The 22,527-nt window shown below is 34.6% G+C and overlaps 1 protein-coding gene across 1 annotated transcript in view; it reads right to left on the bottom strand.

Moving 5' to 3' along the window:
- The window catches only part of LOC143922317 (discoidin domain-containing receptor 2-like), a 189,405-nt gene that overhangs the window by 89,048 nt on the left and 77,830 nt on the right, over positions 1-22,527 (bottom strand). The window contains exons 3-4 of the mRNA XM_077445543.1: positions 2,477-2,708; positions 48-195 (exon numbers count right to left, since the gene is read on the bottom strand). Coding sequence (XP_077301669.1) covers positions 48-195; positions 2,477-2,708 — 380 coding nt within the window. The remainder of the gene's footprint in view (positions 1-47; positions 196-2,476; positions 2,709-22,527) is intronic.

Genomic DNA, 22,527 nt, shown 5'->3' on the forward strand with positions numbered 1-22,527 from the left:
TTCGGTCGTTTTGGGGTTGTCCGTCGTCGACAGGGGGCGCCACTAACGTTCCCAGACGCATCCGAACAACTCGACCCTCATGCAAACGGTGCGGGTGTGGACCGAGTATGGGATGAAGCGCACTTTTGACGCGACGAACGGCAACTGCAGCTGTTGCCTCACCACCAGGTACGTGTTGGAATTTCCAGGCAGGGTCTGTAAATAAACAATCAAATTTTCATTACAGTATTATTTCAAAAAATCAAAAAAATAGTACATATAAGGTGGTCTATTCCAAACTTTACACAGATACTAAGATTTAAATAGCGTACCCTTAAATTTGACTATGATTATAATAATATAACAGAGGAGATATTATGCGTATTTATTGTATGTTACGAAGGCGTATTTTATATCACATACTAGTTGATGCGTTGCAATGCCACAATAACGCACGCAATTCCCGTTCCCGTTTCCTTTCCGTTTTTCCCGTTCCCGTTTTCGGCCGATTTTTTTTCCGTTCCCGTTCCTGTTCCCATTTGTCGAAAAAACGCAGGCGGCGAACACATTTAACGTCTCTTCAATGTCGTACCAACGAACACATTTCCTTGACTACTGTAATTATTATTATTATCCGCTATTATATACATAGCTTATTTTTATGATTGTATTAAATGTGTTGTTTGTGTATATACATACATATATTACATATGTATATACATATGTATGTCTAATTTCTTTAGTTATTATGTATTTTGTTTCTTTTCTGTTATATTTTTGACCATTGTGGCGCATTAGGAATTCCTGTAATGCTACAATGGTCCAAATTATAAATAAATAAAATAAATAGCCGATTGAAATATTTTTAATAAAAGTTTCATTCAAAAAAACATTTCAAATACCAAATCTTTAACTCTTCGGCGTAATTTCTAAACTACCTATACACCTATGTACTATACCTAGCTATAGTGAAAATAATTATTATAATTTTCAAAATATTTGTGTTGACTTCCGAGCCGAAATACCGTTACTCATTACAAATTGATTTAGTGTGTTTTTGTTGCAATACATTTCCATTATATGTATGTACGCATGTATATGATGATAGATCTTTAATAAGTGATACATAAACTTCTTACGTCGAATCAGATTCGGGCGATTGTGCCGATTGGGAAATTGAGACGTCTTCGCGAGAAAAGCGATAACAACTTGTTCCCGAGTTGTTGTCGGAAAAACTTTTTCCGTTCCGATTTCAAACAAGCAATTAGCGTCGATTGTATCGAACCTTCTCTCCTTCTTCCTCGCCAGGCTTACAGGGGAATCCCCTTTCACCGAATAATGAATGTAGAACATCTGGTGCCATAACTGTCACAGCATTACATCGTAAATCGATTTCACACCTCCTACTTATTGTTACGTATTGTTACGTATACATGAATGCGGGAACAGGATAACCTTGCTAATGGCTACGTTGTTTAATATATTTATCTCATAATTTCATGCAAATTTGCGTTATGAATGAGGCTATAATTTCAATGAAAACATCTTCAAAGCTAGATTTAAATTCGATTTTTTTTTGTACCCAAAGCAACGATATATTCTAAATCTCACTTTTCTAGGCTAGGTTAGTCCCCTAAAAATTTTTGCCTACAATTTAAAAACATCAACAATTCAATAACAATAAATTCAAATCGTTGTCCATGTTTTTCACTTCGATTAGCGAAGCTCAGAAACTGGAATCGACTCTATTTGAGGTAGTGGTAGTGGTAGTGGATTGTTATGGTATGGTTCACCGCGTCGTCCGCTTGCACGGACAAAGCAATCAACTTGCAGTTGATTGCTTTGTAATGTCTTTAAATTATATTTTACTTAGGGCGCAGACTCGCAGAGTCGTACGTGGCATATAATTTTGTTTAATAGTTAAAAAAAAGCATGATGTATGCCAGGCCATAATCCCTGGAACGTTTTAGATGACATATTTTCCTTGTATTGGCATAGTTTTGATAGTGATCGCTAACGGTGATTCACCTATTTGAAGAAATGCAGGAGAAACTTGTCGAAATAATAAGATCGTACAAATTAACAATGATATAAGGCACGCCCATTCACAGCTGGTGTCTATCTAGGCATGCCATGCTGTACCATTTTGTCTGTCTGATCCTTTACTCTCCTCCAAAATGATTTGGTGAACTCCTCCAAATCTCCTTCACGATTTGGTGAACTCCTCCAAAATTTGGTGATCTCCAAAACATTGATATTGTGTACGTTTTATTATCTCATTCCCACTGATTGCAATTGCTTTAGAAATTTAACCGAGTAGCTTTGATGGTCAAAATGACCTTTAGTAAAAGTTTTAAAATAGATTCTATCATTAACATTTTAATGAAGACCGGGAAAGAGATTCAAGGAAAGTGTCCTAGACCAGGAATGGTATCATTGCTTTATATCTACATACATATGTACATATATCCGTATGAAATGTAGAAGTTTGTCGTACCTTGTCTCCTATGCCGTTCTTGTACGAGACCCATCTGTCAAGTACGTCCCTCCAGAATTCGATGGTGAATTGTTCGGTGTATTCGACTCCTTGGCCGTTGCCGAAACGGCCCTGGGTTCCTGTCCAGGTGATCAGGTGATTCCTCCTCAGGTCCACTTCCAAGAACTCCTTTACGTCGAATTGGATCGAGGCTTTGGGACACCAGGCGCCGCCATTCAACTCTTGGCGAAGTCTGTGGACAATTAAAAACGGAATAGTTATTAAAAACATTCAATAACGATTTATTAATATTCAATTGATGAGAAAGCGATCTTGTTCTTTCATATATTGTATGTAGTTGATTCGTCGTCAACGTGTTCAAACTTAGCAACCGATTCATGTTTGGTCCTAACAATAATTATTAACAACACTAATCGTTCACACATATGCTATGGTAATGTAAAAAGAATCCCGTGACATAATTAAATATCTTTTGAGAATATGTGTACACTTTTATTTTTACATACATACATACGTAATATGTACCATGAAAGGAATGACCCTAAGGCGACACATTTTTAAAACATAACACGACATAGAATAAAATATAATACAAATAGAGACATCTATGGATAGTCAAAACAAAAATTGATACACAGAAAATTTGTCAGTAATACATTATGTAGGTAGGGCTGCTAATGTCCCGGTTTTCCAGGATGTCCCGGTTTTCCAGGATGTCCCGGTTTCACGCCTCTGATCCCGGTGTCCCGAAATGACCTTTCGGGACAGTTAAATATTCTGGATTTAGATAACTGCTTATTAACCTCTCATTGTTCAGAAATACAGGCCCCCGCAGTTACAAAACTACAAAAAAATTAATGAATCTCAATCTCTCGTGGATCCACATCCATGGTTAAAAAAGCGAGATTGAAAAAATCAACGTTTTTCTCTTATCTTCTTTGGCAACATATAATTAATTTCATCTAATATTAAAATAATAATAACTAAATAAACCGGAAAAAAAGAAAATAAATATTACTTTATAAAAGAAAGGATCTTAAATGTAATTTGTTAAATTTACTCTTTTTACAACGGTTTTTATCATTCTTGTAATATTTGTGCCTTCTTTAATTCTTGTTTTATTTTATATTTATTTCATCAGATTAAAAGGCCACAGCGCCCAAATTTTTTGTAAAATGTAAAAAAGATTCATACAAGCAAATTAACAAATACGATTTCGGATGGTACATGATGGTGGGCTGGAGCAATTAAACTTTCCCGGTTTGGATATCAATAAATGTGGCAGCCCTATATGTACATATGTATTTAGCATTTATAAGATTTAACAAACTCGAGATGCTAATAACAAGAATTTGCGATAAACTGAGGGGAAGGATACCGATTTATTGGGTCAATATTACAATTAAGCTAGAATTATATTGATGACCAAAATGAGCAATATGGCAAAGTATGAAAACGATCGGATAAGAGGCAAACTTTGTCCTGAATTGTAATCGTAAGTGAAACGTAAAGGAGATATGTAAAAAATAGGAAAATTCTAACAGGAGACTAATCTATGTTTTTTCAAGAATTACAGGACGTATTTGCTGGGACTTGTACCTACGACCCATTTACTCTTATGAAATAGCTCTACCAGTGCACTTGCCATGTTATAAAAATGGCAAGTTAATATGAACGTGCTTTTGAACTTATTAAATTCAATTCGCTTGTTTATTTTTATTCAATTTCAGTCGACTAATAACAGTCGAGCCTCACGTAAACAAAAATTGTGCGCGAATATTAAACGTTTCAATCAATCATCAAAAATATCAATGAATACAATGATATCGCTCTCGAATAATATTGAAAATTAGCCGGAACTCAAAAGTGTCGACTATAGTTTTGTTGAATATTATCGTCTGTGAATCCGTACTTAGTGCGCAGCATCCGCGTATTTGTCCGTACATCATTCGCATCGGTTACAAGTGTTTTTTTACTACGTATCGTGATAAAGTGTTTTTTATAATAATTTTGATTATTTAGTTGTGTTGAAATTTTCTATCGCGTGTGAAAAATAAATTCATTTGTTTTTATATGGAGTGAATTTAAATTTTGAAAATAAATAATGTAATTCTAAATAATGTAATTATCAAAAATCAATATCAGTGTTGTTAAATTATGTCCAATCTTTTAAACTGTACATATATTGCAGAAGATGATTGGCAAAGGCGATTTAAATATTGCTATGGAGACCACATACATACACACACATTGCTGGTGAATTTTCACGTTATTTTATGTGTCAGTGGAATTTTATTAAATAATACCCGTATCTTAATTTGTAATATGTTTATTTTTTTAGGTTGGAAGTGAAGGTAGGACATAGTATACATGTAAGCATATTTTATTTATTTATATACATATGTATATAAACAATTTAAATCGTCGTTCAATTTCGCTATATACATACATACATACATACATATAGCTATTTCGCTTACATATTCGTTTGATGTATGAATTTCGAACAACAAAGTAACGTTTAAATATTTCCAGCGTTACAATATTTATTCCGAAAATACTTTTGTTTGAACAAATTTGTGAATGGAACCAGACGCACTTTCGTTATATTGCTTATGTCACGTTCTTGCCATAAATAAAAACTGGTCAGTGCAGCTGCAGATCTGATGTTTCTCGAAAATGCGTGAGACGTATTGTTCCTCAAAATAAGAAAACTTAAGGCACGTATTTCCAACACGTGATATGTATGTATTTTGGTCGAAGTGCAAATTCAATTGAAATAAAACACGATGAATGGAATATAGCTTGCATCAATTCTGAATATTTGCGAAACTTGGACGCTGTTGGTGGCAAGCTTTGAACAACATAGAGTCCTTTGAAATGTGGTGTTACTGGAGGATGTTAAAGATCTACTGGAAGGAACATGTAAAGAACGAAACTCTCTTTCAGCTGCTTGACAAAAAGACAACTTTTTGATACGGTAAAGCACCGAAATATTGAATATTTTGCTACGCAATTCATGGCTTCAAGTATCTCCTTTTACATACAATAATGGAAGGGAAAGTAGAAGGCAAACGGTGGCTTGGGAGAAAGAGGATCTTTTGACTCCACAACTTCAGATCATGTATGAGACTTGGAGTCAAAAAATTGTTTCAGCTTGCCTAAGATAGGGCAGAATTTGCATGGGTTATTAAAAATGTCTGCCCAAGATTTGTGCAAAAATCCGCAGGCCCTTGAAATGTGGACATACATAGAAGGATGGTGAGAAATTCATGAATGACGCGTTGAACTAGTGCCGAGCTACTAACATGTCGAAGTACTCAACATTGTGAAAAGGCATCTAGGACATGTGATACGGAACCAGAAATATGAATCCCAGATCGGAGCAAAACATCATGGTTGAAGAATCTTCCGTAGTGTTACGACCTCAGCACCTGAGCACTATTCAGAACAGCCATGGATACAGTACTGATTGCCGACATTCTACCGTCGAGATTCCGATCAACATACATATATATTAACAGTTTTATTCCAAAATTCTTATCTCGCGAATTTCGCTATTTAGACTAAACATTGGGAGCACTTTTTGTAGGAGTGCTGGAATGGTACCCGAGAAAATATAAGAGGGTGAAAGGAAGGCTGCAAGAAAGACGGGCGGATAAAATTATAAAAATGTGTGAAGTGAGATGGATGGATGAGCAAATGTATTATGAGTATTATGCCCCCAGATTTTGAAGCTCGGGACCGTCGCTCCATTCGCACGGCTCTGGGTATACGATTAAGTAATTGCACCTCACGTTATTTACCTGTTTTTTTTTATTTGTTTTTGAGGGACTCAGATTTACAATAAACCGGAACACGTCCTGGCCTCCCAGGACGTATGACCGTGCTATGCTCAGGGTTGACGAGAGGGCGTGGGGGGGGGGAACCGGGGTAAAGTTCCAGGGACCCGATTCGGGACGTTCGGCAGACGAATATTAATATTTTATATTATTTTACATAAAAATACATACATTTATTTAATGCTAAATGTGTATGATTTTTCGATTCTTATTATTTCGATTAGATTTCAATCCGCGTATTCTTTGCGTCTAAGTGAAATCGTGCCTGTTATATAATACTTCCTTATTCAATTATTTTAAAAAAATAGCAACCACATATGAGTCGTTATATTTTAAAGTGGTGGAAGTCAAATTTTCGGTTCCGAAAACACTACATATTTCTGTTTGACTTAATTTACAAATTGCCATCACTTATTTCAATTCGATTTGTCCCGAACTTCGGGAGAGCAGAATAAACGTATTACAGGCAACCAGTATTTTTAAATATAATTAAACGCAAAACATTATATTTGATGTTTTGCGAGATATTTCTTGAAATGAAGAAAAGTGGACTAATGCCACTTTTAATTATAACCACTCATATAGGTATTTTTCTAATAGTTCTGATATATTTTTCACATATCTTCTATATACATATATATATATATATATATATATATATATATATATATATATATATATATATATATATATATATATATATATATATATATATATATATATATTTATATACATATATATATATATATATATATATATATATATATATATATATATATATATATATATATTTATATACATATATATATATATATATATATATATATATATATATATATATATATATATATATATATATATATAATATTGAATGTCTGTGTGTGTGTCTTGAATAGGCTCCCAAACCACTAAACCGATTACGATGGAACTTTCAGTATTTGTTGTATGCATGTCCGGGATGATTACTGATGGGAAAAAACCTCTGAATAATAATACTCGTAATTACGATTTTACTATCCCGCCTTCAACGCATCACGCCGCGAGTGTGACAATAATTGCGCCACGCCTACCTCGCACTCGAATGTACTGACCATTCAGGGCTGTACCACAAACACACAGTGGATGGCCCACGTCAACAAATATATCTATGTCTGTGGAACGGGAACGGGAATTGCACGCGCTATTGTGGCATTGCAACGCATGCCGGGTTCATCTAGTTTAAAATATATCTACAAGGTCTTTTTTTTTTAGTTTGTCATAGGACCCGGAACTAATTTTTCCCAGGGCTCGGTATTTCTCTCGGCGGCCCTGGCCTGGCCCTAAGAGGACAAGACTATAGAGTGGACCAAGTTTGCGCCGTTCTTTGTTCATTGTTCGCCGTGCATTGTTCATTTTTATGATGAACCGTTTTTTTTTTGCTTTGTGCTTGCGTTTTTTTTTTTTTGCATTTTATGATGAACCGTTTTAGCTTTGTAGTTTGCCCTGTTCCCTGGCAAACAGACTCAAAACGCCCTGTTTCCTGGAAAAAGCACGCTTCCGGTCGTACCTCCAGACAAGACACATGAAGAAGAAGACATTATAGTCGAATACGGATTTGGCTCGAAAATAAGAAGGATATTTAAGTAGTTTTCGATGAGGAATAGGTCAAAGTCTCACTCTACATATGTACATATGTATGTATGTATATATACATACATAGTTTCGTGCATGTTTCAGAGTTGCAACGAGAAGGACGAGGCTGATTGAGGTGGGGTGGAACTTCCACCATCGCTCCAATTTGATTTAGTGCAATGTTTCATCATAAAATCAATGAACTTTAGTTCGAGTTTAGTAACAGAGTGATTCCATGTGAACAGTTCACGGGAGTGTCTACATAGTTTGACCTTACGATAAAAACGACCATATCTCATACCACTTTATAACAATAGGGAATTCAGTTTAGAGTTCGAAGCAGGCACCGGAGAATCTGCAGTGTATTATAATAGAGGCGGGACGGGGTCGAGGGAACGGGACGGGACGGGGGGCGGGGGGAAGATTTCTGCGAAATTTCGCAGCGGCGGCCAACCTTTTTTTGTATTCGGCTCGTCGCTTCGCACAATTTACGTCGTACAAAATAGCGCACATATTTTGCGGACGTTGACGGCGAGTTTTTGCCGGCCAGCGTCCTGTGGCCCGCCGAAACCCGCTCGACAGTTTGACATTTGAAAGGGCAACAATGCGGCACATCTGGCCCACATTTCCCGACCGTGGGGCGGGAGGGGATTTGCGAGGGGCGGGGGGCGGTTGCAAAAAGCAGGTTGTTGCTCGAGATAAATTGATTTTCGTTTCGTTTCTTGTGGCGGGCCGAGTAGCAGATTTATCGCGGACAAGAGGGCCGAGATCGGCGCGTGACGATAGGGGTAAGAACGGGGAGGGGGAGGCTTGTTGGGGTTTTTAAACCTCCCCCGTCTCCCCCCCCCTCCGCCAACAGTTTTCCCTGGGAAACCCGGCAATCACGTACACGTCTCGCTATTTGCTTATCGGTTTCGCCATGCGGACGCCAGATACCCCCCAGAATAAAACCGTCACGGTGAAACGTGTAACAAAAAGTGGAATGAATACAACCAGATATAAATACAAATACATAAAATCGAGCAAAAGTGCAATGTTCAAAATGCAGGTGGGGTAAAAGCCTTTGCGATATGTGATATGCTAGTCACCGGAGCCGTGAGGGGGCCGTGTATTGTTCAAAGGCTGTAAATGCATTGTTAAAGGTTTGCCGAATAATGGATAGCACTGTGACTATCCTACCTCTAGTGATATCCTAGTCATAAAAGGGTTCTGTGACAAAAAAATTCCTTGGGTGGGTGCACATTTTTTAATTGTAGCTTTATCTATGTACGTAGTAACAATAGATGAAGTTTTGTGATCATGCGAAAATTCGAACTCGAGATTTTGACTGATTCTAACTCAGAATCGATTACTGGTCACGTTTTCATGATCTAGAAAAAATGTGTGTGTGTGTGTGTGTCTGTGTACTTTTGGTGATTTTTTGAACCCCCAAAAATATTTAGAACGGTAGTCCTATCGAACTGAAATTTAGTATCGGTTACTGAAATTCTTATCGACACGACGTAAATTTGTAAATTGACCGGAAATGGTACCTCCCTTTATATGTAGGTGTCCTCTTTTCTTTAAGTTTTTGAATTCAATTATCTCCCAAACCGCTAACTAAATCGGACTAATTGTTTCCTACATGTAATATAAATAATAATCTTTATAACCTTATATTTTTTAAATATTTTTATATTTACCGCAAGTAATACTTTAAGAGAATCGAGCTTTTTTTTATGTTTTACTCTTTTAGTGTATGAAACTGAAATTTTATATCTAGAATTAGTAAGCGTAATAACAAGTTATGTATAAAATTTGTAAAGAAGTATCCCTCAACCGGAAGTGGCAGTTTACTCGTGTTCGATTTTTCTTTCACTATTTTTTTCGACCCCTTAAACATGTGTGCTCTTCACGAAAAAATTCAAGTATAATTCTTGTTTTAATTATGTAATGAAACGTGTCATATGTATATATTTTTCAATGGACTTTCTTTTCAAAAAATAATAAAATAACATATGTTTTGTGGAAGTTTTCGATTGCATTGAAATTATTTTCAAAAGTATCGAAAACGCCGAACTGTAACGGAATTTGAAGTAAATGCCGACAAAAGGCAAAAATTAAGCTATCGTGAGACCGTCATATTTAATTTTATTTTTACATGTTTCGTTCTAATTATTATGTATAGAGACGATAATTTTCGAATAATTCACATCAGACGATCGAGTTAACCCTTTCGCACCCATTTTGATTAATAGTATCTTGCGCTGATATTCAATTAATCCCAGGACGTGATGTTAATATAATCTATACAATATAAATACATTTGTACGTATGTATGTACATATGTATGTATATGCATTACACAATTTCAATATAGAAAATATTGTATTATGTATTTCCAAGTTTCTGGCTTTTTTATTGTATTATTTTTATTACCCCCGTAAAATAAATTCGACAGGTCTCCGGCTGAAATAGTAGTAGTAGTTTTTTTTTTTTTTGCGCGAAAAGAGGATGAAAAGTCCATTTGTCGGGAGAAACCTCGCGCTGCCTTTTTGCGGTTAAGTGTGGTCAAGATTGAAACACTTGGGCTTTTTTCCGATTTACCGTCGTTATGTATCGGTTAATGTTTTTGGGGATTTTTATCGAGTCCATAACGCGTTTTTCGGGCAATAACTTTATGGATAAAGTCGGAAAGAAATCGGAATGTATGTTCCGGATAAAAGTTTAATGCGTAAAAAAGAGAAATTTCAATTCGGTTCACTGATGATTACTCTGTTGACTACTCAACTTTTTATACAGTATTATAAGTAGACTGCGGATAGGGAGCGTGCTTTTTCCAGGAATTGGGGCGGTTTGGCTCTATTTACAAAGCTAGAGTGCAAAAAAAAGGTTCGGCAAACATTTGAAAAGGCATTTACAACAATTGAACAATGAACCAATATAGAAAGGCGAGCCTTATCTCACACATACACACACACACACAGAGAATAGCGATATTATATATAAACAATGTATGATGGTACCATTCATTGGCACGACTCAATTATTTACACTTTTTTCCATTAAACATTTTCCAGTATTCATATTGACGCTCGTTATACACCATAATGCTAAAATATACATAAATGTAAGCACTTGTTGCACAAACTTTACGTACACTGGTCCGGAGGGGGTGTATCCGGCATTAAATAGATTCATCAATCTTATTTTTTTAACGAAGACAAAAAATGAAAACGTTCTTAGATTTTAATTGATTTATCGTCCGGAAAATGGTAGACTTGGTTGGCTGTGTTTTATGTTTTATATTCAAACGTTTTTAATTATAATTTATATGGCGGTTTCTTTTATACGGATATTAGTGTATGTATATTATAATATACAATACGTATGTATGTATAGTAATCAAAATAGATTTATTTTATTTATTCAATTGAATATGTAGACTCGTGTTTACAGCTCGCTCTTACAGTATACACATATGACATCTATGGTCAAAAATTGGAAATTAGCATTGCGAGCATGTGTACAATACGACCAATACAAGCATTTATACCATGTGAATTCATATAAGCATCATCCCCAGAGACATCTATTGAGAAAATTTTGCAGCGTTTTATTATACAAATCGGTGAACCTCCAGATGTTGAATAACTTGAAATTTGCCAGAGAGATAGGAAATGAAATGCTAATTTTACATTTCGAAAGAGACTTATACATATATGCATATATGTAACATTGGTTGGTTGGTTGAAAACAACACATTTGATTTATTTATTTTTTCGGTTCATAGGCGCCGATTCGATTTTTCTTCGATTCAAAGGCTTCGAAGGCACCGAGGGCGAAGGCTCCGGAGGCGAAGTCCTCGGGGGCGAAGGCGCCGAGGGCGAAGGCCCCGGAGGGTGCCAGGGGGGCTGCCGGATTCTGGTATACGTATATTTTCGAAAGAGACTTAGTATATATGTTTGTTTGTTCGTAACAGTAAATTTAATAAAAAAAACATATAAAAATGAATATTCAAATAAATTTATATAAAATAAAACTATTCAAATAAATTTAATAAAATGTTTACTATTAGATTAGTCATGTTTAAGCGGTTTATATTACAAATACCGAGCGAAGCCGGACAAAACCACTAGTGTATAATATGTAGATATTAAATTTGTAGGTTGACTTTTTGTAGCCGATAAATCTCTGCCTACGAAATATATCATTTAGAGGGATGTTAGGAAAAATATCACGAGAGACAAATATGTATGTATCTTTTAGAGAAACTGTTGTCTCATCGTCATCATCATTTACAGCCCTTCCCCATCCATTGCTTATTCAAAATCTATATACTCTCTAGGTAACAGGCTAGGTTTGTAAGGAGTTGAGACAAGAGAATACCCTATGTATCTTCCAACTTATGTAAGTTTCATGCCATGTTTCAGCGTTGCAAAAGTTCGTTACGCGTTCAGCTACATCAAAGTAGTTTTGCTTTAAAAAGATAATCAGTTGATTGATCTCGAGTCGCAACTAAAAAAACTTCATCTATTGTTACTATGTATATGTATGTACATAGAAAAAGTAAAAATTTGCCGATGCTTGCTCTACATAATGAATATAAAAATCCTACAAATTTGAATCTGGTTACGATTCTGACTTCGATCTAATTCCGGATCCACTAAATTTAGCACAAACACACACACACCCCGTTCAAAAATGTTATGTGATACTGAAAAGAAGAGGAATGCGGTATTTTAGTGGTTGAGGGGGAAGGGATTAGCTGCCTTAGCAGGCTGTGGCCGCGGACAAATGTTGAAGAAAACGAAAAATAATAACGGCCCATAACAAAAGCAATAAATATGCCATTACTCCTAAATTGATTAATGGCAAATACGCCTACGCGAATAATTTATTAGTAACTAAGGGGAGGGGAGTAATATTGGTTTTTCACCTATTTCGGGGCGCATAGCACCATATTGTTCGGGATCGCTCTCCACTCGAAACCTTCACTAAACCAAAGGTACGGTCAGGGGCTTGCAAGCTTTTTAATCTTCGGGTCGCATTTTACAAACTCAGGAACTTCGATAGTATATGTATATATGTATGTATGTATATATGCGGTATATGTACGTATATATGTAGATAGCTAGAAACTTGAGAGTGAATTTCTTTAACAAGTTTCTCCACGTGCAGGCACTTTTCGATTTGGATTCCAATACACTCGTTATTAACTAGGGATGCAATTATTTTTGATCTTAGCTCATTATGGACTGCCTGAATTTTCAAAAAACCCTCTATGAGAGTTCGCGTATTGTTCGCAAGGTAATAGGTTATGTAAATTGAACATGACTCTTAAATCTGTCTATCAATTTAATTAAAAACTGGAATGCAGCATCTTTACAGTTGTCATCGACCGTGTGAATGATCAGATTTGAATTTCTCAACTGTACTGATTGCTGTATTCAATTTTGTATAAAATTTATAAACAAAAATCTATCTGATAGATCATTTTGTTATTCATTTGAATAACAAAATGATTCAATTTGAGAAATATGTATGCAAACGTGAGAAAAAAAACCAGTCAATTTCATTGTTAATAATTTTAGAATTCGAAATCTTTTCTGAATATTATCATTTTGGAATAATTTTGATCAATTCCTTTAAAAAAAATTCAAGCTTTAAACTAAAGAAATGTATATTTTAAAAATTTATTTGTTGATATTTTGGATAAAGACTTGTTGATATGATATCTGAGAATGAAAGTGTGGAATTAAATCTATGTACGTATATATACATACATATGTATATATATATATATATATATATATATATATATATATATATAAATGAACGTCTGTGAGTGTGTCTCGAATAGGCTCCTAAACCACTAAACCGATTACGATTGAACTATCAGGATCTGTTGTATGCATGTTCGGGAAGATTACTGTGAAAAAAAAAGCGGGAAATAACGGGAACGGAAACGGGAAAAACGGGAATGAATGTCATTGCAACGCTATAATTTCAAATGTTTAACGGGAACGGGAATTGCATGCGTTATTGTGGCGTTCAGCTAGTCTTTAATAAAAACTTTTTTTGTATGAAATTTTGAGGATTTAACAAGCTAAGAAGAGGTATGTAAAAATGAATACGCTATGTTGACTGCCTTTGAATGAAGTTTTATTAAAAACACAGCGTATATGTTTGCGGCCCATAGTGAGTTAATATCGAATCGTAGCTGCTTTATTATGATTACGTTTTTTTTACATAGTAAGTTTTGCGATATGGTATTTATTTGAAATTTTTCGTTGGTTGGAAATAGTATGAAAATAACATTGATTGTATTTACATAATATATTACATATGTAGGTTATATAAAATTAGTATATCTGTTCTAATCCTTGTTACGTTGTTTTGTAAATATTCGATAAAATTTTCAACTTTATTTTTTGAAAAATAATATCGAGATCTGATATATCTTCAAATTATTATTTTATTTCCTGTGTATTTTGAAGGTAAGGTACGCGAAACTCAGTTTTGTCAGGCCCGGAATATATGTATATACTCAAGAGGTGAGGGAGGAGGTGAGGTGAGGAGCGGCAGAAGAGGAAAAGTAAATTTATAACGAAAAACGGAAGAGGGGAAAGAAAAAAGTGAAAAAAGGGGGGGTCGCCTGTTAAAGTATCTTTTGCGTAAACAAAAGTTGAACGGCAATATGGAAAGTGCGGTTAAATTGACTTGCGAGCGAAAGCCGCCGCCCACGCTTTTATGCGTCGTAACAATCTTCGAAAATTCCGCGTCGAGTCTAACGACCGAACTCTGCAGATTTTATCGCTTCGCCAATATGCGAAGTATATACAAACCCGATACACAACGGATTAAACGCATAGTTAGTCTGTTTACCGAAGCGCTATTTATTTTTAATTTATTTGTATCGGATGTCGTCCTGCCCGAAATGTGTTTATGTGCGCGTTGCGTATCTCTTACGGCGAATTGCCACCTTAAATGGTGATGATATTCAACGAGCATTCGGGAATTTGATGTTATTTAGATACGGTGTGTATTATATTGCGTATGGGAAATTTATGTACGCCATAATATGGTTGGATCTTCACTTAGTGTGTGGTTCTACATATTATTGTTTTCTTGGAGGAATATCAGTGGCGCTCTCAAAAGGTAGTGAACGTTTCATGCAAAACGTGTTTATAATGAAAAACACAATAAAGATTATGTGACAAAAAGTGGACCGACAACGGTGAATGTCGTTTGGATATAAAGTGCATACATATTACATAGAGATAAGAGGATAAAGGGAAAAATAATAACTTAACCTGGATGGAAAAGGAATAGGACCATCTTGTATAGAATTTTCTCGTCGGGTATTATTAATATTGGTTCAAGCCTGTTTTATATTGTTAAAGCTTTTATGATACAGTATCTTGATTTTATTTTCAAAAAATCGACCTGTAAGTTGTCTGTTTTTATTTAAATATCATATAAAATATACACACACACACACATATATATATATATATATATATATATATATATATATATATATATATATATTTTTTTTTTTTTTTTTTTTTTTTTTTTTTTTTTTTTAACTTCACTAATAGGTTATATAATGAAAGTTAATATGTTTATATTACAATGTTGATAATTCGATTTACGTATTATGGTTACTTTTTGACGTCTCTACTCAAAACGGTCGATCTTTGTTTTCAACTCTCTGATTTTGACTTTTTGGTTTGATTTTGGACTGAGAGCGTCTATTCGGAATTGCGATATTTTACGTACTTTATATATTATACTTTTTTTTATATTTTACAAAAATATTTTTAGTACATTCATATGTTCCGCAATATTTACGTAGCGTATGGGTAATGACCGACACGATCTATTTATATCATACATAAGTACATATCACCGAAACATATCAAGGAGACCCGGCATTCTTTGTTAATGACATGTTGTGACAATATTGACTCGACGATACGACGCAAGCCACATTACGCCCTGTAATGTACATATGTATATGTAATGTACATATGTATATGTGTTGATTTTGCCTTGCTTTCGACCAAAACTTGTTTGAACGTGTACTGCTGTATAGTATGAATAGAATAGTCTTTTCCGTGCACTGCTGTGCCGGGCTGTTGACGTGCAGTGCTGGATAGTATAAGCAGACTTTTATTAACAGACTTGTAAAAAGAGGAATTTGTTTCGGAGAGTAACTGATCTTACCGTGTCAAACATTTACACTATTTTCTATGTTATGAAGTTGTCTTGGTAAATGCTTTTATCTATGTACAGTGGTTTCGTATTTGTGTCAGAGTGGAAACACACAATAAAAAGTGGAGATGGATATGGATATTTTCGTGGATAGGATTAATTTTTTGGTGATGCCAATTGTGTATGGAATTGTTTCGACAGTCACTTTTAGATAAAGCCGTCAAATTCTGACAGGAGACAGTCAATTTGGATTTGTCGGCAGTGATAGACGTACTCGTAATCATCAAAAAAATATAGTAATCCTCAATTTTAAATGTATGTATGTATTTAAATCCCTTTCGGCCAGAAGTTTAATCCACGACCTTTTAGTTGACAAACAATTGCTCGGCTTATGTATGAGCTTATTATTCTATAGTTTATAAAATATTGATGATTCCGAGATATTCTACCTTTATTACAGTGATACCTATATTTATTGTAAGTTTTTCGTTTTACGTTATTCATTTTGATTTTTGATTTTCTTTCTCCTAAATAGATTATGTATCTAAATAATTTAAGCTGTTTAGAAATAAAATTGGAGATAGAAAAGTGTGACGGTCACTTTGGTAACATCGTCTGGGTGAAATTAAAGAGACGTGTCGTCGGCCACAGCCAAAAGTGGCACTGTCTATTTGCAGTGATGTAGAAGTTGTGTCCTCGAGATTAAAGAAGTTTTTATTGTTTTAGTTGAGTTTTCCCGTCGGAACTTTTCCGAGTGAAAAAAGTGAAGGAAACCCGCCAACGCTGGGACTACTATCGCTCAAAATGACATTTAACACAAATGTATTTAATCCTGTAACAAAGTCTGAAATTACTCCAAGTCGACAATGAGCTCATTTTTAATTGGCGAACTTTCGAAATCCGACCTAATGAACGCACAATCGAGTTCATTGAATTCGCTCACTTAAATTGAATTTCGCATCTCGAATTCGAAATTTCGACCCCGGCCGTTTCAAGTTTAAATTCATATAAAATATCGCATTTGCATATATTTTGGATTCAATAGTAGAAATTTTATATCTCTACCGAACGAAAACTTTTCGTATCAAATGTCTGTTATACATAGTTAGCATTGAGATTTGTTTGAAAACTTTTAATATTTCAATTGTCTACTAAGCATTATCTCTATTCTTATGCGTCATCTTAAATACCGTTTTTTTTTCTTCTATCCGTTATGTATTGGTTTAATTGCATATCCTGCTCATACATATATAAAATATGGTTCGGTGATAATTCCACGATTAAAAAGCGATCTCGCGCACGTCACTGAAATCTCGATCACGGAACATTTGCCACCTAAAATGTCCATCAATCGAAAGACACCACGTGAAATATTGTACTAACGAGAGTTCGAGTGCCAGATATTCCGTATTAGCGATTTTTGTGCAATAATCGATCGCAATTTGCGCAATAATCCGTTTAACATTTCATATGATACATACATATATGCCAAGTACGTACGTACGTACATGATATATCCATACTCGTATGTAAGTATCATATGAAAATACGTACTTTTGATTTTTGATTTGAACATGGACGACTACATAGAGATATTTGAAAGCTGAAATGTACTACAAATGAAAGATAAAATACCCGACTATAGATTCAAATATTCATTTTGAACAGGAAATTGACAGATTTTGAGACATCACCCGAACAATACCAAGATATAGAAAAATCGCGCGATTTAAAAAACACATATGTATGTATATCTTCGAATCTCGAGCCAATCAACATTTTTTATTACCAGATTCATGTTCACTGGGCATAGATCTATAAGAAAAGTGATATCTCGTCTCTGAACTAAAAAAAAGTCGTCATTTGTCGAACAGTGTAATGGATCAAACTTCAAAATACATTTTTTTTTAGATTTTTCCGACTATATAGGATCGGTAGCTTTGCGTACAAGGTTTTTACATACATATGTTTATGTCAATTTCATTGACCTTTAAAGTGGGTTGAATAAAGAATGTAAGTTTAATAAAGTAGTCTTTTTGCCTGTTCGTAAGTTCCCTACTGTTGTTAAGTCTACGGCTTTGATAAATATCGTAGCCGGAGACCGTGCGAGAAACTTGTTTATGTGTTGACAAATATTTTCTTGTAGTATTGTAGTGATTACAAGCTAGACAAATCTTTTTTCTTCTTCATATGGTATAATTGCCTTAAAATAAAAAATTATAAAAATTAAAATTAAAATTCTAGAAATATATGCGTGTGTCGGCAGTGATTATAAATTAGTCATGCCATTTTTTTACAAGGTTTTTCTTAGTTTCATTATTTATACGGTATAGCTACGCTGACCATACGTCCTTTATTTAAGAAGACAGTCTTTTATTTCCCTGCTCTGTCCTTTAGATTTATTTATTTCCTAAAATTGCCCTTTTGTCATTTATTTTGTAATATTGACTATCGCGAAAAATATTAACGACGAAATATTTAAAAATGCAATTCATAAATTATTATATTATATCAAACCTGTATTAATTAGACTGAGCAACAAAATAAAAAATTACCGGAATGGAGAGTAATCATATTTACTGAATTTGACCCACTAAATTTGAATATGATAATGGGGAGTTTAAAAAGCTCTGCAATTTTTACAGTTTTTTGGCATCAAAAATATCAATTAAAACAAAAATTAACTCAAAATTTAGTATCGATATGCCAAAAGGTGGTATTGGGATCAATAGTTAGATGTTTTTACTGTTGATTGTGATTTTTCAATGTTTTAAAATATTTATAATTGACTAGCGGTGCTACATGGCTTCGATCGGTAAATGGAAATTAAATGAAAACCATGAAAATAATCTTAATTTGTTTTTTTATTACATTCATCTGAATCGAAAAAACATAATATTATTTAACGACCGACCAATCACACACGTCTTTGACCGATCCAGCCAGAAACGACTTTGACGACAGCTAATCAGACAACAAATTACAGATGCAGTTTCGGTTTTAAAAGTCAAAAATATACTTTTTCACACATTTTTTCCGTGATGTAACGAGCTTATTTCGCTAATTTTTCATTTAACCACGTTTATAGGGATTGTTTTTACATACCTCCTTTATTCTATCTTAATATTTTTTTATCTAAACGTACTGATTCGAGAGGTAATTCGAGTCTTTTAAATTTCAACAATGTGAAATAAATATGATTGTTTAAAATAATGAATTTTGTATGCTAATATTTTATAATCAATGTTTATAACTTAATAGCTGAACCCGGCATGCGTTGCAATGCCACAAAAACGCATGAAATTCCCGTTCCCATTGCGTTCCCGTTTACGTTCCCGTTCCGTTACCATTTGTCAGAAAAATGCAGGCAGCGAACACATTTGAAATTATTCAATTGTTCAAATGACGCGAAAACATTTGAAATTATTGCGTTGCACTGCCACTCATTCCCGTTTTTCCCGTTTCCGATCCCGTTTTTGGGCGATTTTTTTACAGTAAGCTTCCCGGACATGCGTAAAATAAATCCTGAAAGTTCCATCGTAATCGGTTGTGTGATTTAAGAGCCTATACGAGTCAGACAGACAAACAGACATTCGTTATTACAAACCTTTTAGATCGACTTACGATTACAATTCAGGAAAAAATTGGCCTCTGATCCGATCGTTTTCATACTTTGCCATATTGCTCATTTTGGTCATCAATATAAATAAATGTATCCTCCGCCATTACGATGGAGAAAAAAAATCTTTTTAGACGCGTTTGAAATTTGAATTTCTAAAAAGTGTTTATCCAGTTTTTAGTTTTAAACAAAGATGGCGGTAGTAAAATAAAATTATTGGTATTTTTATTCAAAATATTAATTTTATATACAAATTATAGAAGAGGTATGTTTTTAAAAAACTTTTTTTTATTATATATATGTACATATATATAATAGATAGATAGATAAACATTTTTAAGAATTTTTTTAAGTTATAAAACGATTCTTTATTTTCTCCAAAAAAATATGGTCACCGTAGGTAATAGCTAGCTTGGATCATCAGTTCAGTCTCCAAACATAATCCTTATGAATAAGGCGAAAATGATTGAGTAAACTTTGACCGTCTCCGATTAACATCCTGGTGGCAGCGCAGCGTTGCTCGGACATTCTTTTCCACGACGCAATACATTACAGAGACGTCGCAATACGTTGTATATTATATGCGATATTATTTCGGGTCAAAAGGGGGGAGGGATGGGGTGGGAATAATGCTCGCTAAACTGTACTACATATCTCTACGTTCGTTCGTGGGGAGCACCGCGTGCAATATTGGCGTCGTAACTCAAACGTGAGGAAACTATTGGCCGCCCCCGCCCGCTGATTTACGACCGCAAAACGAGCCCTATATGCGGCCAAGGGCCCCCGGGGGCTCAGCCACTCCGCCCCCAGCCCGCCGAGTCTATCCCCCTCGAGCCCCCTCCTTGGCAGCCCTTTCGCTCACTCGACAATCTCCCGGTACCCCCTCGAAGCGTACTCAACATCGGCCCAAAGTGATGTACCGCCACTCGAGAGCCGAGAGGGTGAGCTCAAGTGACGTGATTAAATAAAAGTCGCACATGGCTTATAGGTGTACACACCTCTAACCCCACCCCCCTCCTCATACGCGATCGCCATTCATTTAGGATGGATAGTACACGCTTATCATTAGCCGTGACCAGTCGATTTTCTTCTTTTGCAGAACAATTGATCAGGTCCAAAATGCTATATATTATAGACGATCTGATGTGCGTGAGTCTTGCGAGAAAGGAGCGTGCTGTCGCATTCGTGCAATGTTAAGTAACATTGTAAGGGCGTAAAACAATTTCTTTATTCTTATACAATGATTTCTTATTTAACTATATAATATTATTACAATATAATTCAATGTAAGGTCTTTAATAATATTACTCTAAGCTTTGCTGTTCATATCATGACGTTGACGATTACTTTTATCGTCTATAAAATATAAATTTCCATTAATATAAAATATTTACGTATTCCGTAAATAAATTAATAAAATCAACAACTTGCATATTTTGTATTAAAATTGTATTAATGCAAATATTTCAAAATACGAAACGTGAACTCAAAACTAACAAAACATAAGCCGAATTCTACCGACCGCTATACGCACAAACGATGTTGTATTCCTTAAATGATTTCTTTATTTTTTTTAATTATTTCTTATTTAACTACAATATATAATATTATAATAATATAATCCAATGCAAGGTCTTTAATAAGGGATGATATTTTTTGTACGGCTGTAAAATAAATTACGCAGCATATGTCAAAACGACATTTAACGTCAAATTAACATCTCTATTGGGTCTATTGGCCCAATTGGGTCGGGCGAGCTATTTTAGAGAGGGGTTATCTTTTTCTTTGCAGGGCGAAATGTTGTAGAGATGGTCATTTTCATATTATGTCGTGATAAATACCTTATTTGTCTGGAAATAGGGCTATTTTGCCGAACCGATAAATGGTACCCCTTTAATAATATTACTGTGAACTTTTCTGTCCATAACATGACGTTGACAATTACTTTTATCATCATCATCACTTTTGTAGTCCATTTATGTGTACATATGTATGTATATCGTCGACAAATTGTTCATAAAACTCCATAATTCAACTTAACTGAGCTATTATTGCTGTTTTGTTCCTATCAGAGCTCATTGGCAGCTATTTAAAATGATAACCGGTAAATATTTTGAAATCATTTCACCTAACTCTATTCTACTTGTGACGCTTTCTTCGAAACGCAGTTGTTCAAATGACATTTTGTGAATCACTGTTTTTCTAATGCCACATTGTTTGAATGCATATTGTTAGCCAAGTTTCAAACCAGTGGTAATACGTATGTTTTATAGTATGCAGTGCATATGTACTATGCACTCGCTGTAAGTTTAAGTTTGGACTATTGTGGCATTACAGTAGTTCCTAATGCGCTACAATGGTCGAAAAAATAAAGAGAGATGTGAAAAATAAAATATACACATACAAAAAAAATTAGACGTAATCATAAATAAACATGTCTGCATGGCCCAAATGGAAGAAAGAAGATCGAAATTCCATCCAATTATGAAAATAATGATGAGCGCAGGCTTCTAGACAAATAAGTTAAATGAGATGTTTCTCCGAAGTTCAAGAGAATTATATCTAAGCATGTTCAAAAGGAAAGGAGTTTGGTAGAGATATGGGTAATACCCATAATCTTTCATATACATATAGAAAACGATGCTTTTTGCATTTTCTCAATCACTAGAGAGTAATTTGCTTCATGCAGATTCACTCAATCGCATTATATATATATTTTTAGTAGGTACATATAATAGGAATAAATAAACTTTAAAATAGGAATTCTCATCGAATGCCGA

The sequence above is a fragment of the Arctopsyche grandis genome, chromosome 2 (assembly GCF_051622035.1).
Source record: "Arctopsyche grandis isolate Sample6627 chromosome 2, ASM5162203v2, whole genome shotgun sequence".
NCBI lineage: Eukaryota > Metazoa > Arthropoda > Insecta > Trichoptera > Hydropsychidae > Arctopsyche > Arctopsyche grandis.